General features: G+C 39.1%; 2 protein-coding genes across 4 annotated transcripts in view; both read left to right on the forward strand.

The window, feature by feature from the left end:
• Positions 1-19,872, forward strand: part of LOC147334921 (E3 SUMO-protein ligase ZBED1-like) — a 144,913-nt gene that overhangs the window by 45,397 nt on the left and 79,644 nt on the right. The gene's annotated exons all lie outside the window — the stretch shown is intronic.
• On the forward strand, positions 1,444-15,427 carry LOC147334924 (NLR family CARD domain-containing protein 3-like). Of its 3 annotated transcripts, XM_086286840.1 has the most exons (11): positions 1,444-1,643; positions 2,863-2,892; positions 3,626-3,754; positions 4,375-4,503; positions 5,168-5,246; positions 5,416-5,635; positions 7,233-9,027; positions 9,116-9,289; positions 9,747-9,920; positions 12,696-12,742; positions 13,846-15,427. In XM_086286840.1, the coding sequence occupies exons 2-11, from the start codon at positions 2,885-2,887 to the stop codon at positions 14,385-14,387; spliced, it is 3,297 nt and encodes a 1,098-aa protein (XP_086142966.1). In that variant the 5' UTR covers positions 1,444-1,643; positions 2,863-2,884; the 3' UTR covers positions 14,388-15,427. The 3 variants fall into 3 exon arrangements, with proteins under 3 accessions (XP_086142966.1, XP_086142967.1, XP_086142968.1); XM_086286841.1 differs by lacking the exon at positions 2,863-2,892; XM_086286842.1 differs by lacking the exons at positions 1,444-1,643; positions 2,863-2,892; positions 3,626-3,754 and adding an exon at positions 3,815-3,860.

Raw genomic sequence — 19,872 nt, forward strand, 5'->3', positions numbered from 1 at the left:
AGGTCATTGGTCCGGACAACATTTTTTTCTTGTTTCTCCTCCTCTTCTTTTCTCTTTTTTCTGAGGACCTGATGGCTTTGAACTTTTCTTGTCCATCTTCCATTGGTTTTAATTTTGCACTCCAGTATGAACACCCATCTCAACCCGAGGATCACCACAACATAATCTAATAATAATAATAATAGACCTACACCTTAGTTCACAGATTCACTTTGTCTAGGGTGCATTTCTGAGATTTCACACAACCCAGGATTCAAATCATGAATACGTAATGGACTTGGATTTACAACATTATAAATGAAATGTGCTCTATTTGGAAGCAGCATGTCTCCCTCCCCTTTCGACGGGTTGTGTGTGAGACTTTAAATCATCAAACTGTAAATTTTAAATTGCTATTGATCTCTTTACCCCTAGTCTTAAGTGTATATTTATTTTTTTACTCTTCTTATATATATTTATTGTTTGTTTACTTGCATTGCTGTAACTGGAGCCTCGTCGTCTCGTCTCTCTACATATTGGACTGTATGTAGCGGAGATGACAATAAAGTTTACTTTGACTTCAGCAGCGAGCAGGCGCACTGAGGGCTCTCGCGCTCACTTTTCGCGTATAGAATTTCGAAAAAACATCGGTGCAAATTATAAGTCTGTATCATGATGTCTGGTGTTTTCGTGTTTGTTGGTTTGTTTTTATTTTGTTTTATTTTGCGAGTTGGTTTTTAGATGCCGCACCAGCCCGCCCTCTCCTCTCTGCGCCGCAAGCAGCAGGCGCACCTCGCAGACGAAGGGCGTCCTTACTCCCAGCAATGGGCGATAGAAAACCGATCGGAGCCTATGCCATTCCCAATATGCGCCTTGCTGACGTCGGGGCAGCATGAGTACGGGCATTTTTTTTTTGCCGATGCCCGTGATGTCGCCCCCCACCACGATGCCGCCCCGGGCACCCACCCGTGTCGCCCGTATCTAAAACCGCTACTGGGAGACAGATTCAAAGTTCAATAAAATAACTAAATGTCTTGATGTTCCTTACTTGAAGATACAACATCCACAGTGTTACATATTTTATAAAGGAGGATCAGCACAATGACAACAGCATCACTACATAAACCAAATTTAAAGTATTTAAGGGAAGTTAACTGGACATGAATTAAGTTTTTCCTTAAAGAAAAACAATTCTAAGTAAATGTTTCAGTCCTTTTGGTCAGATGTTGGTGCAAAATTACTGACCTAGCAAACATGTCAGGTTAGAATGCTACAAACACTGACGCTGGATAAAATCTAACTGAGGACTTTCAGTTCAGTTCAGAAGAAATGTGTCATTCTTCTATAAAAGTCATAACCTCGTAAGTGTGTACAGGTCACACTTAAATTAAGCTACCAGAATTTTTTTTTTTTGGTTAAGCTGGAGGGCGTGACATAGAGCTGACCGCCGTTTAGTGCTTCTGCGTCTTTATAACGACCATAAAAAGCTGGCTGAAACTGATATGAAATTACTTTCAGAGCGAGCTGCCATGTTGGGTCACACTGCTTCCTGAAAAGGTTTATTCCTGTGTTTTCTCATGGCGGTCCGTTAACGTTTCTGTTCAGCTGGACCGTTTCTGCATTATCGGTGGTTTCTGGATTAAATTCTGCACCGTTAATTGGAGGTAAAGTTGTACACCGTAAACCTTCATGCTCATCGGCTGCACTCTGTCGTTTTACGGTGTCCTAGGTTTTTCTCTCTTCTTCTTCAGAGTTTGTTTTCCTTTCTTCAAACTATACAATTAACTTTATTAACGCACAGATTACATTTATGCGGTTTTATATTATTTATATTATTGTTCTCGGTCATCCGGGTCGAGTTACTGTAAAGAGCTTGGGGAAAAAAAGGCGACTGGACGGTTATTGTAACCAAATAAACTGCTGATGCGTCTTTGTTGCGAATTTATCGAAATAAACTCAATTTCCAGTTTATGTCGCACATTTTCACTCGTCTTTGAAGGCTTAGTCTTCTTTGTTTCCTATTATTATTTGGATTCACTGGGTTACGAACATCCTGATTATATCTGCGTAGTTTGATAAATAACGAAAGTGAAACTAAAGAGGACGCCGCCATCTCCCCAGGGACAAAAACAAGCAGTATAGACAGCAGTAAAAATGCACTACATGAAACATGGAAGTAAGTTAAGGTAGTAAAAAATAAGAAGTCAGTTAGGGCTCTCTGTGTTTAAATGCAGTAATTAGTATTTAAGGAACATTTTAAATCTGATTAAATTATGTTATTGATCGGAGTCTCCTTTGTTCCATATTTCATATGTGCCAAGATCTTTTCAGTGGGTCTGGAACACAGCTGTGACTCTGAGCCATGTTGCTGTAACTGCTTGATGCATTTTGTTGAATTAAGCAAAAAAAGGACGTGAAAGTTACACATAACATTATCAAAAATGCTCCGGATGATGAGTTTCTTTTTTCTGTTTTTCACCGTCCACTTTTCCCTAAAATAATTTCACGTGTTGAGATTCAGACCAAAGTCTTCTGCTTTGCCTCAGCCCGGAGTTTGTGGAGTGTGTGATACAGCCGCTCTGGATCATTTTCTTTTATTTAATAATACAGTACAATGCTATTTTAAATTAAATTAATTTTATGTATTACTTTATTTTCCCACAGTATTTTCTTCTGGATTTTTTTTAGCCACTTATGAATTTAATCACTTGTGGAATTGCCCATAAACATCTGTAAAAGCTCTTTAAAGCGCTGGTACTTTGTATCTATGTATCAGAGTATCCATATTATTGAATACACCACAACCTAATTAGAAACAAACAAATAAACAGAACACATCAACAGAAACAAACCAGATTAAAACTTGTTTCTCTCTTTGATCAGGTGACTGCAGGATTTGGCCAAAATGGAAAGGTATGACACTCAACACCACACATTACATTTCTCTGTATTAATTCTTTCCTTTTTAGTATAAGTGTTATTTATTCATATGTCACAGAAAGCTTTACTCTATGATGGTTTGAAACTAAAGCTTATTTTTCCTACAGATTAAGATGCCTTTTAGGGTTATATATATTTACTAGAATAATATTTACAATGAACAACACTTCCCCTGATCTGCCTCATTATGAGATTTTCTTTAAAGAGAAAAGAAAGTGTTTTTACCACCTTATCAAAACGCTTCACTATAAAAGCAGCATCAATGTGAAATCATTTCAAAAGACTGCAGTAAATATTGGACTGGTGTGTTTTTGATACACATGTGCCATATAACCTATATTATAAATCTAGAGGTGCTGGTTATTATATTAGTCTTGTTTTTAGATCCAAAGAACACCTGCCTGCCTTTAGTCTTCACGGCCATTATAAGCTGTCCTCTAACATCCATAGATTTATGTGATCTGTTTCAGATCATAGGTTTCTTGCAGTTAAGCACCAACAAAAACAGATGAAAACAGATGTCTGAAGTCTTCCTGGAAACCAGAAAAGACTGAAGTGAACCAAAATAATTTAGTGTGAAGAGCTGTAAACTATATAGACCCAGTGTTTTTTTCTTCTTCTTGTAAATAGTTTGTGCAGCATATCCTGCAGCTGAAGACTGTAAAGGTAATTTCCATCCCTGATGGTCTCCTTTTCTGCCTGCCAGGATCCATCAAAGACCAGAAACCATGGAAACTGAACAGGAACCTGAACTCAGCTGTGTGTCTGTGAAGAGTGATCGGTCAAAGGAAGCCATCGTTGTTTTCCAAGGAAGTGGATCTCCTTCAGATGATGAGTAAGATATAACCATTTGTCTAGCAGCTGTTGTAGCTGAAGAGTAAAGAAAAAGCAAAATTATATCCCACTGAAGTTAAAAGAAGAAAATCCTCCGCTGCACATAAGTAAGATATGATTATTTCCATACATTACATATCTGCAGTAAGGAAAACCTAAAAACTGCTTTTGTTTCACTTACACCTTAAATTAAAGCTAAAAATAGATGAAAACTATTTTTGTCTAAAATGTGTCTAAAATGGTCAGTGTAAATAAAAAACAATCACATGTAGCTTCTCTAAAGGAAACACAGTTTACACGCTACCACAGCAGACATTAAAGACGATGACAGAATTACTACTCATAGTTTTCAAATTTGGTCTTCAAGATCATTTCAGAGCTTCTACTTGACTTCATTAAATTTCTGTGTCTGAAAAAGAGATCCAGAAGCCCAACAGGCTAAAGAGAACAACAATCATTCCCTGTTAGGAGCCTGAAACTACAGGCCTGCTGACTTCTTTTAGTTAATTCCACATTGGATTGGACAGACTACAAGATATTTATAAATGCCTCAGTAGTTAATAAAACTGAAGATTGAAAAGTGTATTTTCCTCCTTGATGGTCATTGTTTCTGTTTACCAGGACACATCATAAACCAGATGTCCCTGAACCTGGACTTGAAGCTGAACCCAGATGTGTGTCTGTAAAGAGTGATCGATCAAAGGAAGCCATCGTTGTCTTCAAAGGAAAGGGATCCCCTGCTGTTGAGAAGTAAGATTAAATGATGCCTAGTAGGAGTTATAGCTGACGTGTTTCCTTACTCCAGTCTTGTGAACTGGTGATAAAATGGTAACTTAAAGTAAGAATTGAAATATAAGGAAATCATTTTCTGTCTGAAAGATGAATTCAGTGTATCACTGTAATCCATACATGATATCAACATGAGCTTGGTATTGATCTTTCTCTTTGTAGGAACACTACTGAAAAAAAATTAGTATGTGATTATTATTCTTGAGTATCAAAGAAAAGTCTTATTTTAACACTAACATTATTCAATAGTCACCTTTTGTTTATATTCATGTTTTATAGTACTTTTCAAAATCGGGTCTACAAAGTTTTTACAATGAAAAATTAAGAAACAACTATGTAAAACAAAACAAATTAGACATTTTTCCCTTTGATATTTATGGTGGTATGAAAGATGAAGAGAGAATGGCCTTTATATTGTTATTTCAAGCACTGTGAGTGTAGAATCCGCCTGCTGGTCAGACAGAGGATGAATTGAAGGCCTGCACTGTTACTCATGCAATGGTACTCTAGTAGAGTCCAAATTTTAAAAAGAGAGCTCGAGATGAACATAAATAGGTTAATTTTAAGACCTTTATAAAACAGACACACAAAGTCTAAGCTTTGATTCTTCACGTTGTCTCCATAGAGTTGTTCAGTCTGGCTCAGATGTCTCCTGCCCCCATCATGCCCCGCAACATAAAACTGACCTGAGCCAAATATTTATGGTCTGTATATGTGAAACATTTATTTATTTGTTTTTTTACTATACAGCTTAAATCAAAAAGTAGATAAAAGTAATCTGCTTTCACTAGAGCTACATTTTAAACAGAAATAAAGCCAAAGCGTTACCTTCACTTCAGGAAATTTGTTCATTTGTCATTCATTCTGTTTCAGGGGCTGGAGGACAACATTGTCACTTTTGTGAAGAATGAGCTAAAGAAAATGCAAAATCATCTAAATGCAGAATCCCCTGAAAGTCAGAGAGAAGATGTGAAAATATTGGACAGTGAAGACGGGGAGCAGAGGAGGATCATTGGAGAGGCACTTCTGCAGATCACAGTTTATTTCCTGAGGACAATGAAACTGGAAGATCTGGCTGCCTGTCTGGAGAGCAGTAAGAGGATTTCTTTTCATAAATGCACCATTTAGGAGGACAGAACTGTTGTGTGTCCTGTATAGGGATGGGTATTGTTTAGGTTTTATCCGATACCGGTGCCAAACCGGTACTTTTGAAACGGTGCCGGTGCTTAAACGGTGCTCAAACCGGTGCTTAAAGAATGGAGAACACAAAATTGGTCCAAAAACCTCTCATGTTCAGCTGTTTTTTTGTAAAGAGATAACAATGTTAGCCTTTTCTGCAGCTATAGGGCATATATGGTATCACTCATGGCTGGAAGCAGTGCTTAAACAATGGAAAAAAACACAAACTTTGTCCAAAGACCTCTCATGTTTAACTGTTTTCCACTTTTGGCAGCACGGTGGCACGGTGGTTAGCACTGTTGCCGCACAGCAAGAAGGTCCTGAGTTCAATTCCACCGTCAAGCCGGGGTCTTTCTGTGTGGAGTTTGCATGCTCTCCCCGTGTTTGCGTGGGTTCCCTCCAGGTACTCCGGCTTCCTCCCACCGTCCAAAGATGTGCAGCTTGTGGGGATAGGTTAATTGGATAATCCAAATTGCCATTAGCTGTGAATGTGCGAGTGAATGTGAGGTATGAATGGTTGTCTGTCTCTGTGTGTTGGCCCTGCGACAGACTGGCGACCTGTCCAGGGTGTACCCCGCCTCTCGCCCTATGACAGCTGGGATTGGCTCCAGCGCCCCCCGCGACCCTGAAAAGGATAAGCGGTAGCGAATGGATGGATGATGTATTTTAGCCTTTTTGGCCTGGGTGAAGGGAGTATCTGCCATTAAACAAGAAGACAGCCGCATGTAACTACTACGGTGTTTGCTAGTTCACCTTACTTGCATTAATGTAATAACGTGGTTAGCCTACTCAATGTAAAGTATACACGAACAACATTAAGCTACTCACGCAGAGAAGAACGGCTGCTGCTGCCATCATCATCCATCATCATTTCTGCTATACTGGCAGGGCTAGGGGCCAGGACTCTACTCTTCGGGTTTTTGGGGGATGTTGCTAACTCCGGGTCCAATAACAGGCAACCCACCCGCAGTAGATGTGCTCGGTGTGAGGTCTCGCAGCAAGCTATCAAATACGCTGCATTTTTCGGCTTAAAAAAAAAACCACTATGCGTCGCCAGGTGTTTCATCGGATTTGAGGTGTTACCTCCTTTGACAGTATCACAGTATCAGCTTAAAGCACTTGTTGCAGGCTGCTGAGTTTGCATATTTTGCTGTGAAGTACAGCCAGACTTTTGACCGCTTTGCCTTGGGCATTTTTAATCTGTAGCTCTGCTCTAAAAGAACGTACGTACCTGGACCCGCCTACTATCCTCGGAAACGTAAAATGATTGGCTAGAATTCAAATTGTGTGACATCTCAGGAAAAAAAAAAGCACCGAAATAAAGCACCGAAATGTGCGCTGCTTTTCGGTCTGGTTACTACCCTTTATGCCATCATGGCACCGGATACCGGTACCCATCCCTAGTCCTGTATATTCAATACTTTAATAAAAATATATAACATTCTTACGATACTTTTATAAAAGAAATTATGGACTAACATTTATATTTGAATTTCTCTTTTTTTGCTTAGAAAACCCTTATTCAGGTTGTAGGTGTGAGCTTAAGTCTACCCTAAAGAAGAAGTTTGAGTGTGTGTTTGAGGGGATTGCTAAACCAGGAAACGCAACCAATCTGAATAAGATCTACACAGAGCTCTGCATCACAGAGGGAGGAACCGGAGTGGTCAACACTGAACATGAGGTCAGACAGCTTGAAATGTTTTCCTGGAAACCAAACAGACCAGAAACAACAATCAGGTGTGAAGACATCTTTAAAGCTTTGACTGAAAGAGACAAACCAATCAGAACAGTTCTGACCAAAGGAGTGGCTGGCATCGGGAAAACATTCCTGACACAAAAGTTCACTTTGGACTGGGCTGAAGACAAGACCAACCAGGACATCCAGTTCATGTTTCCATTCTCATTCAGAGAGCTGAATTTACTGAAGGATAAAAAGTTCAGCTTAGTGGGACTTATTCATCACTTCTTCACTGAAATCAAAGAAGCAGGAATCTGTAACTTTAAAAAGTTCAAAGTTGTGTTCATCTTTGATGGTCTGGATGAGTGTCGACTTCCTCTGAACTTCCACATCACTGAGATCCTCACTGATGTTACAGAGTCCACATCAGTGGATGTGCTGCTGACAAACCTCATCAGGGGAAAGTTGCTTCCTTCTGCTCACATCTGGATAACCACACGACCTGCAGCAGCCAATCAGATCCCTGCTGAGTATATAGACATGGTTACAGAGATCAGAGGGTTCACTGACCCAAAGAAGGAAGAGTACTTCAGGAAGAGACTCAGAGACAAGGAAGAGGCCAACACCATAATCTCTCACATCAAGACATCACGAAGCCTCCACATCATGTGTCACATCCCAATCTTCTGCTGGATCACTGCTACAGTTCTAGAGAGTTTGTTAAAAACCAAACCGGCTGGAGGGAAGCTGCCCAAGACACTGACTGAGATGTACATTCACTTCCTGGTGGTTCAGACCAAAGTGAAGAACATCAAGCATGATGGAGGAGCTGAGACAGATCCTCTCTGGAGTCTAAAGAGTAAGAAGATGATTGAAGCACTGGGGAAACTGGCTTTTCAGCAGCTGCATAAAGGAAACCTGATCTTCTATGAAACAGACCTGACAGAGTGTGGCATTAATGTCAGAGAAGCCTCAGTGTACTCAGGAGTGTTCACACAGATTTTTAAAGAGGAGGGGGGACTGTACCAAGAGAAGGTTTACTGTTTTGTCCATCTGAGCATTCAGGAGTTTTTAGCTGCTCTTCATGTCCATCTGACATTCACCAACTCTGGTATCAACCTGCTGAAAGAAGAAGAAACAGCCTCAGTGCAGACTGGAGAATCTTCAGTAAGACATTTCTACCAGAGTGCTGTGGACAAGGCCTTAAAGAGTCCAAATGGACATCTGGACTTGTTTCTTCGCTTCCTCCTTGGTCTTTCACTGCAGACCAATCAGGATCTCTTACAAGGCCTGCTCACACAAAAAGGAATCAGCTCACAGATAAATCAGGATATGGTCAAATATGTTAAAGAAAGGATGAATGACACTCTCTCTCCTGAGAAAAGCATCCATCTGCTCCACTGTTTAAATGAATTGAATGATGACTCTATAGTGAAAGAGGTCCAGCATCACCTGAGTTCAGGACACCTGTCCAAAGTTGATCTCTCTCCTGCTCAGTGGTCAGCTCTGGTCTTCATCTTACTGTCATCAGAAGCAGGTCTGGATGTGTTTGACTTGAGGAAATATTCAGCTTCAGAAGAGGCTCTTCTGCAGCTGCTGCCAGTGGTCACAGCCTGTAAGAAAGCCCAGTAAGTATCCAGTTTAATCCTTTCAAGAGATTACTTTAAAGTGCTTCTTTTAAGAGTTTGGAAAGTTCTCTGATATTTACGTTTCCAGGTTGAGTGGCTGTAACCTCACAGAGAGAAGCTGTGAGGCTCTTTCCTCAATTCTAAGTTCTCAGTCCTCCAGACTGAGAGAGCTGGACATGAGTAACAACAACCTTCAGGACTCAGGAGTGAAGCTGCTTTGTGTTGGACTTGGGAGTCCACACTGTATGCTGGAAACTCTCAGGTTAGCTGATTCTTTGTTTAAGAAAATGTGGGTATTTCACAACAACTGTCGTTATTTTATAGATTTTAAGATGTTGTTTCTGTTCTGATGTAAGCTCTGAAAGAGAACAGTAGAGTAGAAGTGAAACACACACTTCACAAATCAAAAAAACTATAACTTTATTTATGATTTAGTGTAGATTTATTCCAAACGGCTCTCATATTTTCGAATGTGTAACATACAGACGATTTGTCACATAGCATCGGTATGTTACGTTTTTGGATGAGAACGTGTCCGTCATAGTAAAAAAGACAGAAAATAATTATGTTTTTTGTTGTTTTTTTTTAATTTGAGTACAGAAAAGCCAGTTAGTGTGTTTTTAACAACTTTAACTAGAATCAGAATCTGTTAGTTCGACTGTACATCATCAAATTCAGAGCAGTTCCTAACAATGATGTGACATGTTGTATGTTTGAAGGCTGTCAGGCTGTCAGATCACAGGAACAGGCTTCCCCTCTCTGGACACAGCTGTGCGCTCCAATCCCTCCTATTTGAAAGAGCTGGACTTGAGCTATAATCATCCAGGAGACTCAGGAATGAAGCTTTTGTCTGATCTAAAGAAGGATCCACATGTGAAACTGGAAATACTCTGGTAGGAAAACAGGAAATACAACTGGAAATATATTTTTTCTCCAACATATTGTAACAAAGAGCAGATATTTTGAATTTTTGATTTGTTTAACCCCAGTTATGACAGGTGCCTTTGTGATGGTTCTGGGTCTGTGACACAGGGTTTTGAGGGGGTTTTTTTTTTTTTTTTGCTGCTTCCTGTTGTGTACCCATGTCCTTTGTGCTCCACACAGTCACAGCCATACCTCCCTGTTTTTAGTCAGACGAGGCGCCAGGGTTTCCATTTTCACGAAGAAGTCATCTGTGGGTGTGGGCACACCCGGGGAACACAGATTAACAGAAACTAATTGATGAGACAGAAAGCAAACACACATGAGATGAGGAACTTTCAAAATAAAACAGGAATTAAGAGTATACTGACTGTGACAGAGACACATGAACCTGACCGAGACAGAAAGGTAGACAAACATGGAGACAGAGGAATACAAACACAAAGACAGAGACTCAAGGAGTGATAGAGGGAAAGCAGGGAACAAACTGAAACTCCAGGAATCAAAATAAACAATCACTATAACCAGGAATATGAAAGAGCAGAAACAAAAATAAGCACAACTGCATAATAAGTAATGAAGAAACCCAGGAACACTAAATCAAAGACGCCTACCCTAAAAACTTTCAATTATAAAAATATGAGAATAATAAAGATCAGTCAGAACTTAGAGTCCAAACACAAACGCTGGATCGAAGCCCCAGGACTATATGACAGGGTCAGCAGCAGTCTAAATGAACTGGAGGGGCAATTAACTTTGAAAGGTTGACATTTGACTCTTTTTGCCATTTCAAATAAAAAAAAAAAGCAATGTATATTTGCAACTATACAGTCACAGTATACTCAGAAGGAAATATATCCATGGTTAAAATAAGTACAAAAATATCTGTGTTAGACTGTAGAAGCAAGAGACAAGCTGTACACACATGTTCTCTCAATGAACACACCACACACAGCTGACTTTGAAGACAATATCTTCAGCATATTCACATGATGATGAATGAAAGACTTTCCATGATGCTCATGCTTCCCTGCCCTGTTATTCCCACTGACACTTCTGGTAGAAACATCTCATAAACAACAGGAGAAAGACTCAGACTGAGTTTAGAGGTTGCACAGGGTGATATGTTTGCTCAGATTTTGAAAGGTATTGGACAATCTCCAAAAGTTGATTCTGTTCATCTGGACGTAGCGTTTTTGTGGGAGAAACGTTTCGTCACTCATCCAAGTGACTTCTTCAGTCTCAGCTGACTGCAGGTTTCCCCAACCTTATAAACAGTACATTTGCATAATGACTGAAACCAGCCCACTGAAGGAACAATGGGCTGGGAGGACAATGTGACAGTTATGTTGTGACTGGTCAGAATTAGCCAACAAAAGTTAATACATGTTTTATTATTCATGTTTTCTTCGTCTTCGTCTTCTTCGTCTTCATAATGGATTGCATTTATATAGCGCTTTTCTACGCACCCAAAGTGCTTTACAATTCCACTATTCATTCACTCAAATTCACACACTTTTAACCCTTTCACATATAGTGGTCACAACAGTGGACAGCTATTCAAAGGCTATTTTCTTGTATTTGTGTCAGTGTACATGGTATACTGGCACTAGTACATTCACGTTGTTGTAAAAAGCATGATAATATATTAAGTAATCCAACGTATTCAGAATACGTTACTGTCATTGAGTAACGTAACGGAGTACGTTACAGAATACATTTTGGGGCATGTATTCTGTATTCTGTAATGGAATACGTTTTAAAAGTAACCTTCCCAACACTGTCCCCCACCAATGCTGGGGCAACAGTGACAAAGACAGAAACAGACTCAGACCCAAATAACTTGAAGCCTGAACACAGCAGTCTTTTCTCAAAATGTTTTGTTCTATATATTGATTTGTTTTGTGTTGCACTGAATAACTAAGCAACTGAAACATCCTCACACATGTTAACAGAGACAGAACACAGTATTTGAAGCACATTGTTTATTGTAGTGACAGAAACACAGGGAGGCAGAAAATAAAGCAGACTGAAACCAAGAAATGCTGCTGCGAGAAAGTATGAAACCAATACAGAATATGGAGAATAATCAAAAATTCAAAACCAGAAAAAACCCAAACATCCCAAAACTCCAAACTCTGAGTCTAAAACCCAGGGATCATGACATTATGTAACCCTGTTTCATTGTCCCCTCCAGATTTATTTTCCTCCCTTGCCAATGTTTAGGGTCAGATTGTCTTCCCAGACTGACTCTCAGTCTGGAGCTTACTGTGTACCTTTATGCCAATAAATGCAGAACCACTGTAAGCTTTGAAACAGGATTTTGACTTTCCTGGTGCCAAATAAAAGTGAAGTAAGTACTTGCATTTCATGCGGTGCAGATACAGTCATGTGAAAAAGTAAGAATTCTTCTTAAGTTATTCAATTCCTACTCATTGTTGAGGTGATCCTACAGGGGTGCACTGTTTTATACAGTGTTATTTATACAGGATCTTTTTTTTACACGTCTTCAATGTCCTCAGGTTGTATTTAGGTAATTTAAGAACCTAATACAGACCTGATAATTAAAAGAAATGTGCTTACGATACATAAAAACAAAAATCCAACCTTAGAACTAAATGAGAAACTATGATCATTTTCAATTTATTGTGAGATAAAATAAAGTGCAAGCTTATTTCTCTAGAAGAGATGAATCAGAGAATATAAAGGCCATGTTTTCACACTAAAAGATGATGTGCTTATTTCAGTGTGGAGCCTCAAGGAGTCCAGTGGATGAGACCAGGTCTAAGAAAATGTAAGTGTGTTTTTGATTTACTAGCTGTATTTACATCATTTTTTCACACATTATATGCATCTCTGCTAAATATCTTTTATCATATATTTTATAAAAAATTGTTTCAGTTATTTAATTCCACAACTAAAAACCCATTTTTGATACAATCTTAAAACATCACAAAGTTTTGCATACTGGTTTTTCTTCTTCATAAACTAACATGAAAACCAATTAAACCCTTTCTTCATTATCTGGTGAAGAAACGTGGCCACATAGTCAACTAGAATTTTCTATTCAGATATAATTTTGCTAGTGGTAAGATTGGCATGGCTAGAGGAACAGCTGTAACAGCGCCAACCTCGTGATTAGTTTATAATATTTGGTGCGAAATCAAAGTTACCAGAGAGGGGGGGTAGATTAATTAAATTATTGATCTACTTTGAACAGAATTTGGCTTCATGAGTCAGGTTGTAATTCATCTGTGTTAACTAGCATTAGCTAATGTACCGATGATCAGATTTGAGAATGAAGACAGAAAAATCTTTCCATAAATCAAATACACTGCTGATGCTGACTGATTCTGACGATGACCTGATTTTTGACTGAAAGGCAAATGTAAAGTTTGGCTCTGTTAACACTAAACTACCAAGGAGAATATTTTTACCCATCAGCATTTTAAAAATCCTGTCACCACACGAGATATTTTCACTGTGTAGAAATCAGTGTAAAACAACTGTGGCACTCCTAGTTGCCTAGCAACACATTTACATGCATTTTGATGTGCACATAAAATGAAAATAATCAAATCACATAACATCACTTTGATGTTTGTGTTTAGTGTTGGTGGTGCACCTTAGACGTGAACTGAATGTGAATGCAAAGCCTCTATACTTATAGTTATATGTTCATATATATTCCAGTCACTTCCCTTTTGAATTAATTATTGTTGATAATTTTGAATTTTAAGATTTTTTTTCTATTTTTCATTCACACTCATCATCACACTGCCTGCATCCTTGAATGTTTAAGCAATAGAACACAAAATATGAGGACCACATTTACTGTTACACATTGGCTATAATTAATTATTTGCTATATACACTGTGTCTTATTGTCCCTTTTAGATTTCTGTGATCTGACGCTGGATTCAAACACAGCACACAAGAACCTCAAACTGTCTGATGGAAACAAGGAGGTGACACATGTGGAAGAAGAACAGCTGTATCCTGATCATGATCTTAGGTTCGATCACTGGCTTCAGCTGCTGTGTACCAACAGTCTGACTGGTCGCTGTTACTGGGAGGTCGAGTGGAGAGGAGAGGTTCATGTTGCTGTAGCTTATGGAAGAATCAGACGGAACGGAGATGGTGATGAAAGCAGATTTGGAAGGACTTACCAATCCTGGAGTCTCTACTGCAGTGATGACAGGGGTTACTATGTAGATCACAATTACATAGCAAGAGCCATCCCTCTGCTCTCCTCACCTCTCTGTCACAAAGTAGCAGTGTATGTGGACAGTTCTGCAGGAATTGTGTCCTTCTACAGCATCTCCTCTGATAAACTGATCCACCTGCACACCTTCAACACCACCTTCACTGAACCTGTATATGCTGGGTTTAGAGTGAAGCCTGACTCTAGTATCCACCTCTGTGCTGACTCAGAATAATGAACTTACTGTGCAGAGAAATATTCTCACATTGGTGTTTCACACTTTTTCTCACTTAAATATTATGAACCTTAAATATATCAGGTAAACTGTCAGATACGTTGTACATATATTGGCTTGGTTTGTAGCCCCGAGTTGTTGAATGAGATTCTCCTGAAAAAATCATCTTATTGTCTTTGGTGCCTATTTTTTAAGAGCACTTGTCAGTTTCTATTATGCGTCACAGTTTAAATAGGAAAGAGGAACTTTACTTTAAAATCTGTTGCATTACTATTATCAACTATTATATTTGTTCCATTATACACATTTTAATAATGTTTAGACTGATGGATGAAATCCTTGGAAAAGAAAATGTAGACATTTTAGATGTTGATGAGTTAGACTTTGTGAGGAGGAGAGCTGCAGACTTTAGATTTTGTGTTTAGGCTTAATTTCTTACATTGCATTACTATACATTTGTGTTTCTCTCTCTTGTTATGCAAATTAATTAACATTTCACTACAATTAATTCCTGGAAAAAGGCGATATCACCACCATGTGACCAGTTTTCATAACAATTGATCCAAATGGTTCTGGATCCAAAAAAAAATTATTAATTTCTGATGATCTAAATGTAGCTTTAAATACTACTGACACGAGTGCACCTTATGGAGGTTGTAACTGGAGGCCTTGGAGACATCTCTCTTCATTTCATATTCAGTAAAAACAGTCTGACTTATTGATGACCTCCAGTCTGTGTTTCTCGACTGATCTAAGGAGCTTGGAAAGAAAAGCGTCTGGACTTCTTAAAGTTACTACGATGACTGAGAACCTTCACAAACGTATTTCTCGACTGATCAGAAACTGTTTTTCAATCTCAGATTTGGTTTTTATTCTGTGTGAAAAACACAATCCTGATTTGTAACAGAAAAGGGAAGGTGAAGACAAAAGAAATATGTAAAGAGTAGGATTTTTTTTTTGTTGACGAAGGTGTTTTTACTTCTCCAGTGTATAAATGTGTGTAATTAATTTAAAACCTTTGTCAGTTTTTAAATTCAGTTGGAGAATATTTAAACACAGCTGTTTTTAAAATAAATTTTAATAAAGGACTGTTTGTCTGGTACTATGTTGCACTGTTTATATGAAACACTAAAATGAAACTGTTTATATGTGTATAAACTGTACACTGTATCCAGAGAGTCAAAAACAAAAACGGAGGAAAAACAGACAGGAAGATATTTTTAAAGCATCTTTGTAAACATTTATACAACAAGTGTATATTTTCTGTATATGAGGGGAAAAGCGAGAAGCAAAAAGACTCGTTCCAACTTTCATTCTATCAGTTTCTCCTCTCATCACATAAATACCTGAGCAGTGACAGAGACCGCGACTGCAGCATTTCTCATCAGAACACAAAATACTGAGAACCATCCACACTTTTGTGGGACTTCAGATCTCGTCCAGCATAATTCAAAGCCTTGTTGATAACAATAATATAAATTGTGTGGTGTGAAGTTGTGGAGAGTTGCAGGGTTGTAGGTCAAAGAACTAGTAAACACATGGGGGAACACTCCCGCTTTGATCGTTTCTGCTCTTCTTCTCTTTTTTCTAAACTGAGCACCTGATGGTTTTGAACTTTTCTTGTCCATCTTTTATTGGTTTTAATTTTGCACGCCAGTGAACACCCATCGCCCAACCCGAGGATCACCACAACATAACCTAACAGACCTTAGTTCACAGATTCGCTTTGTCTACGGTTTATTTCTGGGATTTCACACAACCCAGGATTCAAATCATGAATACATAAATGGCTTGGATTTACATCATTATGGATGAAATGTGAAATATTTGGAAGCAGCCGCCCCTGTCCCCTTTCGACTCTAAATTATAAATTTTAAATTGTTATTGATCGTCGTCTCGTCTCTATATACTGGACTGTATGGAGCGGAGATGACTTTGTTTGACTTCAGCAGCGAGCAGACGCACCGAAGGCTCTCACACTCACTTTTCGCGTTGAAATTTCAAAAAAGAAATTATAAGTCTGTATCATAATGTCTGGTGTTTTCATGTTTGTTGGTTTGTTTTTATTTTGCGAGATGCTGCTCCAGTCAATCAGAGAATCCCCCGCCGCCCTGCCCTCTCCTCCCTGTGCCACAAGCGGCAGGTGCACCTCGCAAACGGAGGGCGCCCTTACTCCCAGCAAATGGGCGATAGAAAACCAATCGGTGCCTATGCAATCCCCAAAATGAGGTGGCATGATGTTGGGGCAGTATGGGTGCTAGCAGCTTTTTTTGCTGGTGCCCACGATGCCGCCCTCCACCACAATGTGCCCTGGGCAACCACCCATGTCACCCAAAAACTACTATTGACTGTCTGAATAGAAAACGGGATTTCTACTCATCTAATAATAGATGTCAGAAGACTTCATCAGATCAATCAGTGGAAACAGTTTGATCAACAATGTAAACGAGACTGTTGGAGTTCACTTTAATAACATGATGGACAGAATAATGAGACACGATCCACAAAATCATGAACTTCATGGAAGTCTGTTCATTCAAAAGGAAACTTTATCAAACTGTCACTTTTCAGTCAGAAGATGAAATTTGCTCCATGTTCACTTTACTGATGAGAATCATGTCGACCTCACAGACCTCGTGTATCTGATAGGTATTAATGTTAAACATTAACTGTGTATTTGTATAATATATACTGTGTATATGATGGATTTAGCTAGTCATTATGCAGAGACATGAAAACCTGCAGATCCTGCAGAGTTTGTGGGAAATCCAATCCAGCACTGACCCTTGTATTCATGTTCAAATATCAGTAAATGTGCCATAAATGTTTCCTGTGTTTTCTGCAGTTTCTTCAGTTTAAACATTTTCTACATTATTGTTGCTCCAGCTCAGCACATAGTGAGTTTACAGCTGTTTGTATTTTATACATGTGCTTTTGAGAGTGCTTCACTGATATTTTTTTTCCTGAAAAACCTAAAAAACAATACATTTATAAGCAACAAAGTGCACAAAACGTTAGGTGTAAATGGTAAATGGCCTTTATTTGTATAGAGCTTTTCTAGTCCCTAAGGACCCCAAAGCGCTTTACACTACATTCAGTCATCCACCCATTCACACACACATTCACACACTTGTGTAGCAAACATTATAAGACAACAGATGAAAGTAACCTTATTGCTGACTTTGGCGTATTTACATTGACATATTCATTAATATTCCATTTCCATTGAAATCAAATGTGATTTTTAATTTTTCTAACTATATTAGAATATTCAGTAAGTAAACTAAATAATCTGGCAATTGACAGTTCATGTAAGAGGACAGCTAATGTTATCATGTTTTTGATGTTGTCTTGTAAATGTTTAATGGACATACAAGAGCCCACCTTTCATTTTATATTTGATTGATTTGATAACTTGCAAATGGTCAACAATCAGTGAATCATTTAAGATGAATCAACTGCACATTTTATTCAATAAGTATCCTTTAAGCTACAGTGTATCTGGTGTACAAAGTGTACAAAGCTTGTGCCAAAACATAGTTCCATTTAGTGAGGCCAGTTGTTGTAGCAGAATCAGTTAAAGGTTTTTAGACCACCAAAAGAAGTTTTTGGTGGTCTGTGAGCCAACAATGGTGGATTATGTGCTGATGTAGCACAGTGTCCACCTGATCCCTGGTTTTAGCATTCAGGCTTTGCAGGATTAACATCACCGAAGAACCTGAGATTAAAAACCCAAACCTGTTATGTATTTTTGTTGTTTTTTTTCCTATCAGCCTACCTTTCTGACATGTCTCCCCAATGTGATGTTTGTGTAAAGTTGGTCAGAAGGTTCCTTTGTAAGTGCGCATGCTCCATTAGCGTGCTGCCTGCTGTAACCCTAATTTCCTTCGGGATTAATAAAGTATTCTGATTCAGATTCTGAATGTTGACAAAACAAAAGAGATGATTGTTGACTTCAGGAGAGCACGGAGAGATCACTGCCCACTTAACATCAATAGATCCTCTGTGGAGGTTGTCAAGAGCACCAGTTTCCTTGGTCTCTACCTGGTGGAGAACCTCTCCTGGTCCCTCAACACCAGCTCCATAACCAAAAAGCCCAGCAGCGTGTCTACTTCCTGCAGAAGCTGAGGAAAGCCCATCTGCCATCATCCATTCTTACCACCTTCTACAGAGGGACTGTTGAGAGCATCCTGAGCAGCTGCATCACTGCCTGGTGTGGTAACTGCACCATATCGGATTGCAATACCCTACAATGGATAGTGAGAGCAGCTGAGAAGATCATTGGAGCCTCTCTTCCATCCACCAAGGACACTTTCAGCACCCGCTCCATCTGCAACGCCACCAGCACTATGTAGGACCTCACACACACTTTTCACCCTGCTGCCTTCTGGAAAGAGGTACCGAAGCATTCGGGCCGTCACTGCCAGACTATGGAACAGTTTCTTCCCCCAAGCCGCCAGACTCCTGAACACTCGGTGACTGGACACACACACACACACACACACTCACACACACACACACACACACACACATCCATTGCTCTGTCTTGTGTCTGTGTCGCCCTGTTCTGTCTAGTGTTGCACTGTCTTGTCTTGTTTTCTTTGCAATTTTTTGCACATTGCACTTTACGTAGTCCCGTGTTTTTCTATTATATGTCATATGTAGCACCAGGGCCTCAGAGGAAAGCTGTCATTTCACTCTGTACTGTACGACTGCACATGGTAATGACAATAACAGACACTTGACACTTGACAGAGTCTGCAGCCACAGTTTCAGTGCAGCTCACCAGCACATGAAGACTTAATGGTCGTCTATGATCCAAATCATGATCATTGTTCTGTGCACACTTTCAGCTACAAGATGTAAAATTGTCTGTTGACATCAGAGTGAAGTGTGTTGTTTTGTTACTCCAGTAACATGTTTAGATGTTTGCAGGCTGAGTTTATCTGTACCCGTCCTTGTGTTTCTCCGTCTCTGGCAGCTGTCTCTACGAACCATGAGCTCCTCTCTACGAACCTGGAAGAACATGTGAAGTATTTCCTGTTGATTTTACCCGGTGCATTTCACTCACTGACCTGCAAGATAAAAACTAAATATCAGTGTAACAGATTTTCATTTCATCAGAGCTCACAGATAAGTTGAGCATTAGCCAACAGGGGGCGTTTCTCACCAGAAAATAAATGAGGCAAAATTAAACAGGTCATGTGATTGGTGTTCTTTAAAAGTTCCTTTCAGACTCACTGGTTTATTTGAAAGTTACAGGTTAGTGCAGGATAAACAGGTTAGTTTGCTGCACTGTGATGGATTTAACAGAATAGTGTCCCAGATAGGAAACATTGAAACTATGTTGAGTCAATATCAGGTGATGTCATTGAATCAACGTTGAAGTGTGATGTTGACCTAACGTCACTCTTGCACCTTTTTTTAATGTTGAAACAACATCAGGTTTTGATGTTGAATCAATGTTGAAACCTGACATTGATTG

Source organism: Aulonocara sp. 'chitande type north' Nkhata Bay, linkage group LG3 (genome assembly GCF_057382095.1).
Source record: "Aulonocara sp. 'chitande type north' Nkhata Bay isolate Kocher_YH1m ecotype deep benthic linkage group LG3, A_spYH_male_GT1.1, whole genome shotgun sequence".
NCBI lineage: Eukaryota > Metazoa > Chordata > Actinopteri > Cichliformes > Cichlidae > Aulonocara > Aulonocara sp. 'chitande type north' Nkhata Bay.

Coding starts and splice junctions, on each gene's coding strand:
- LOC147334924 (XM_086286840.1), top strand. Junction 3,755..4,374: donor GGATCTCCTTCAGATGATGA/GTAAGATATAAC, acceptor TCTGTTTACCAG/GACACATCATAAACCAGATG. Junction 9,921..12,695: donor GTGAAACTGGAAATACTCTG/GTAGGAAAACAG, acceptor TGCTTATTTCAG/TGTGGAGCCTCAAGGAGTCC.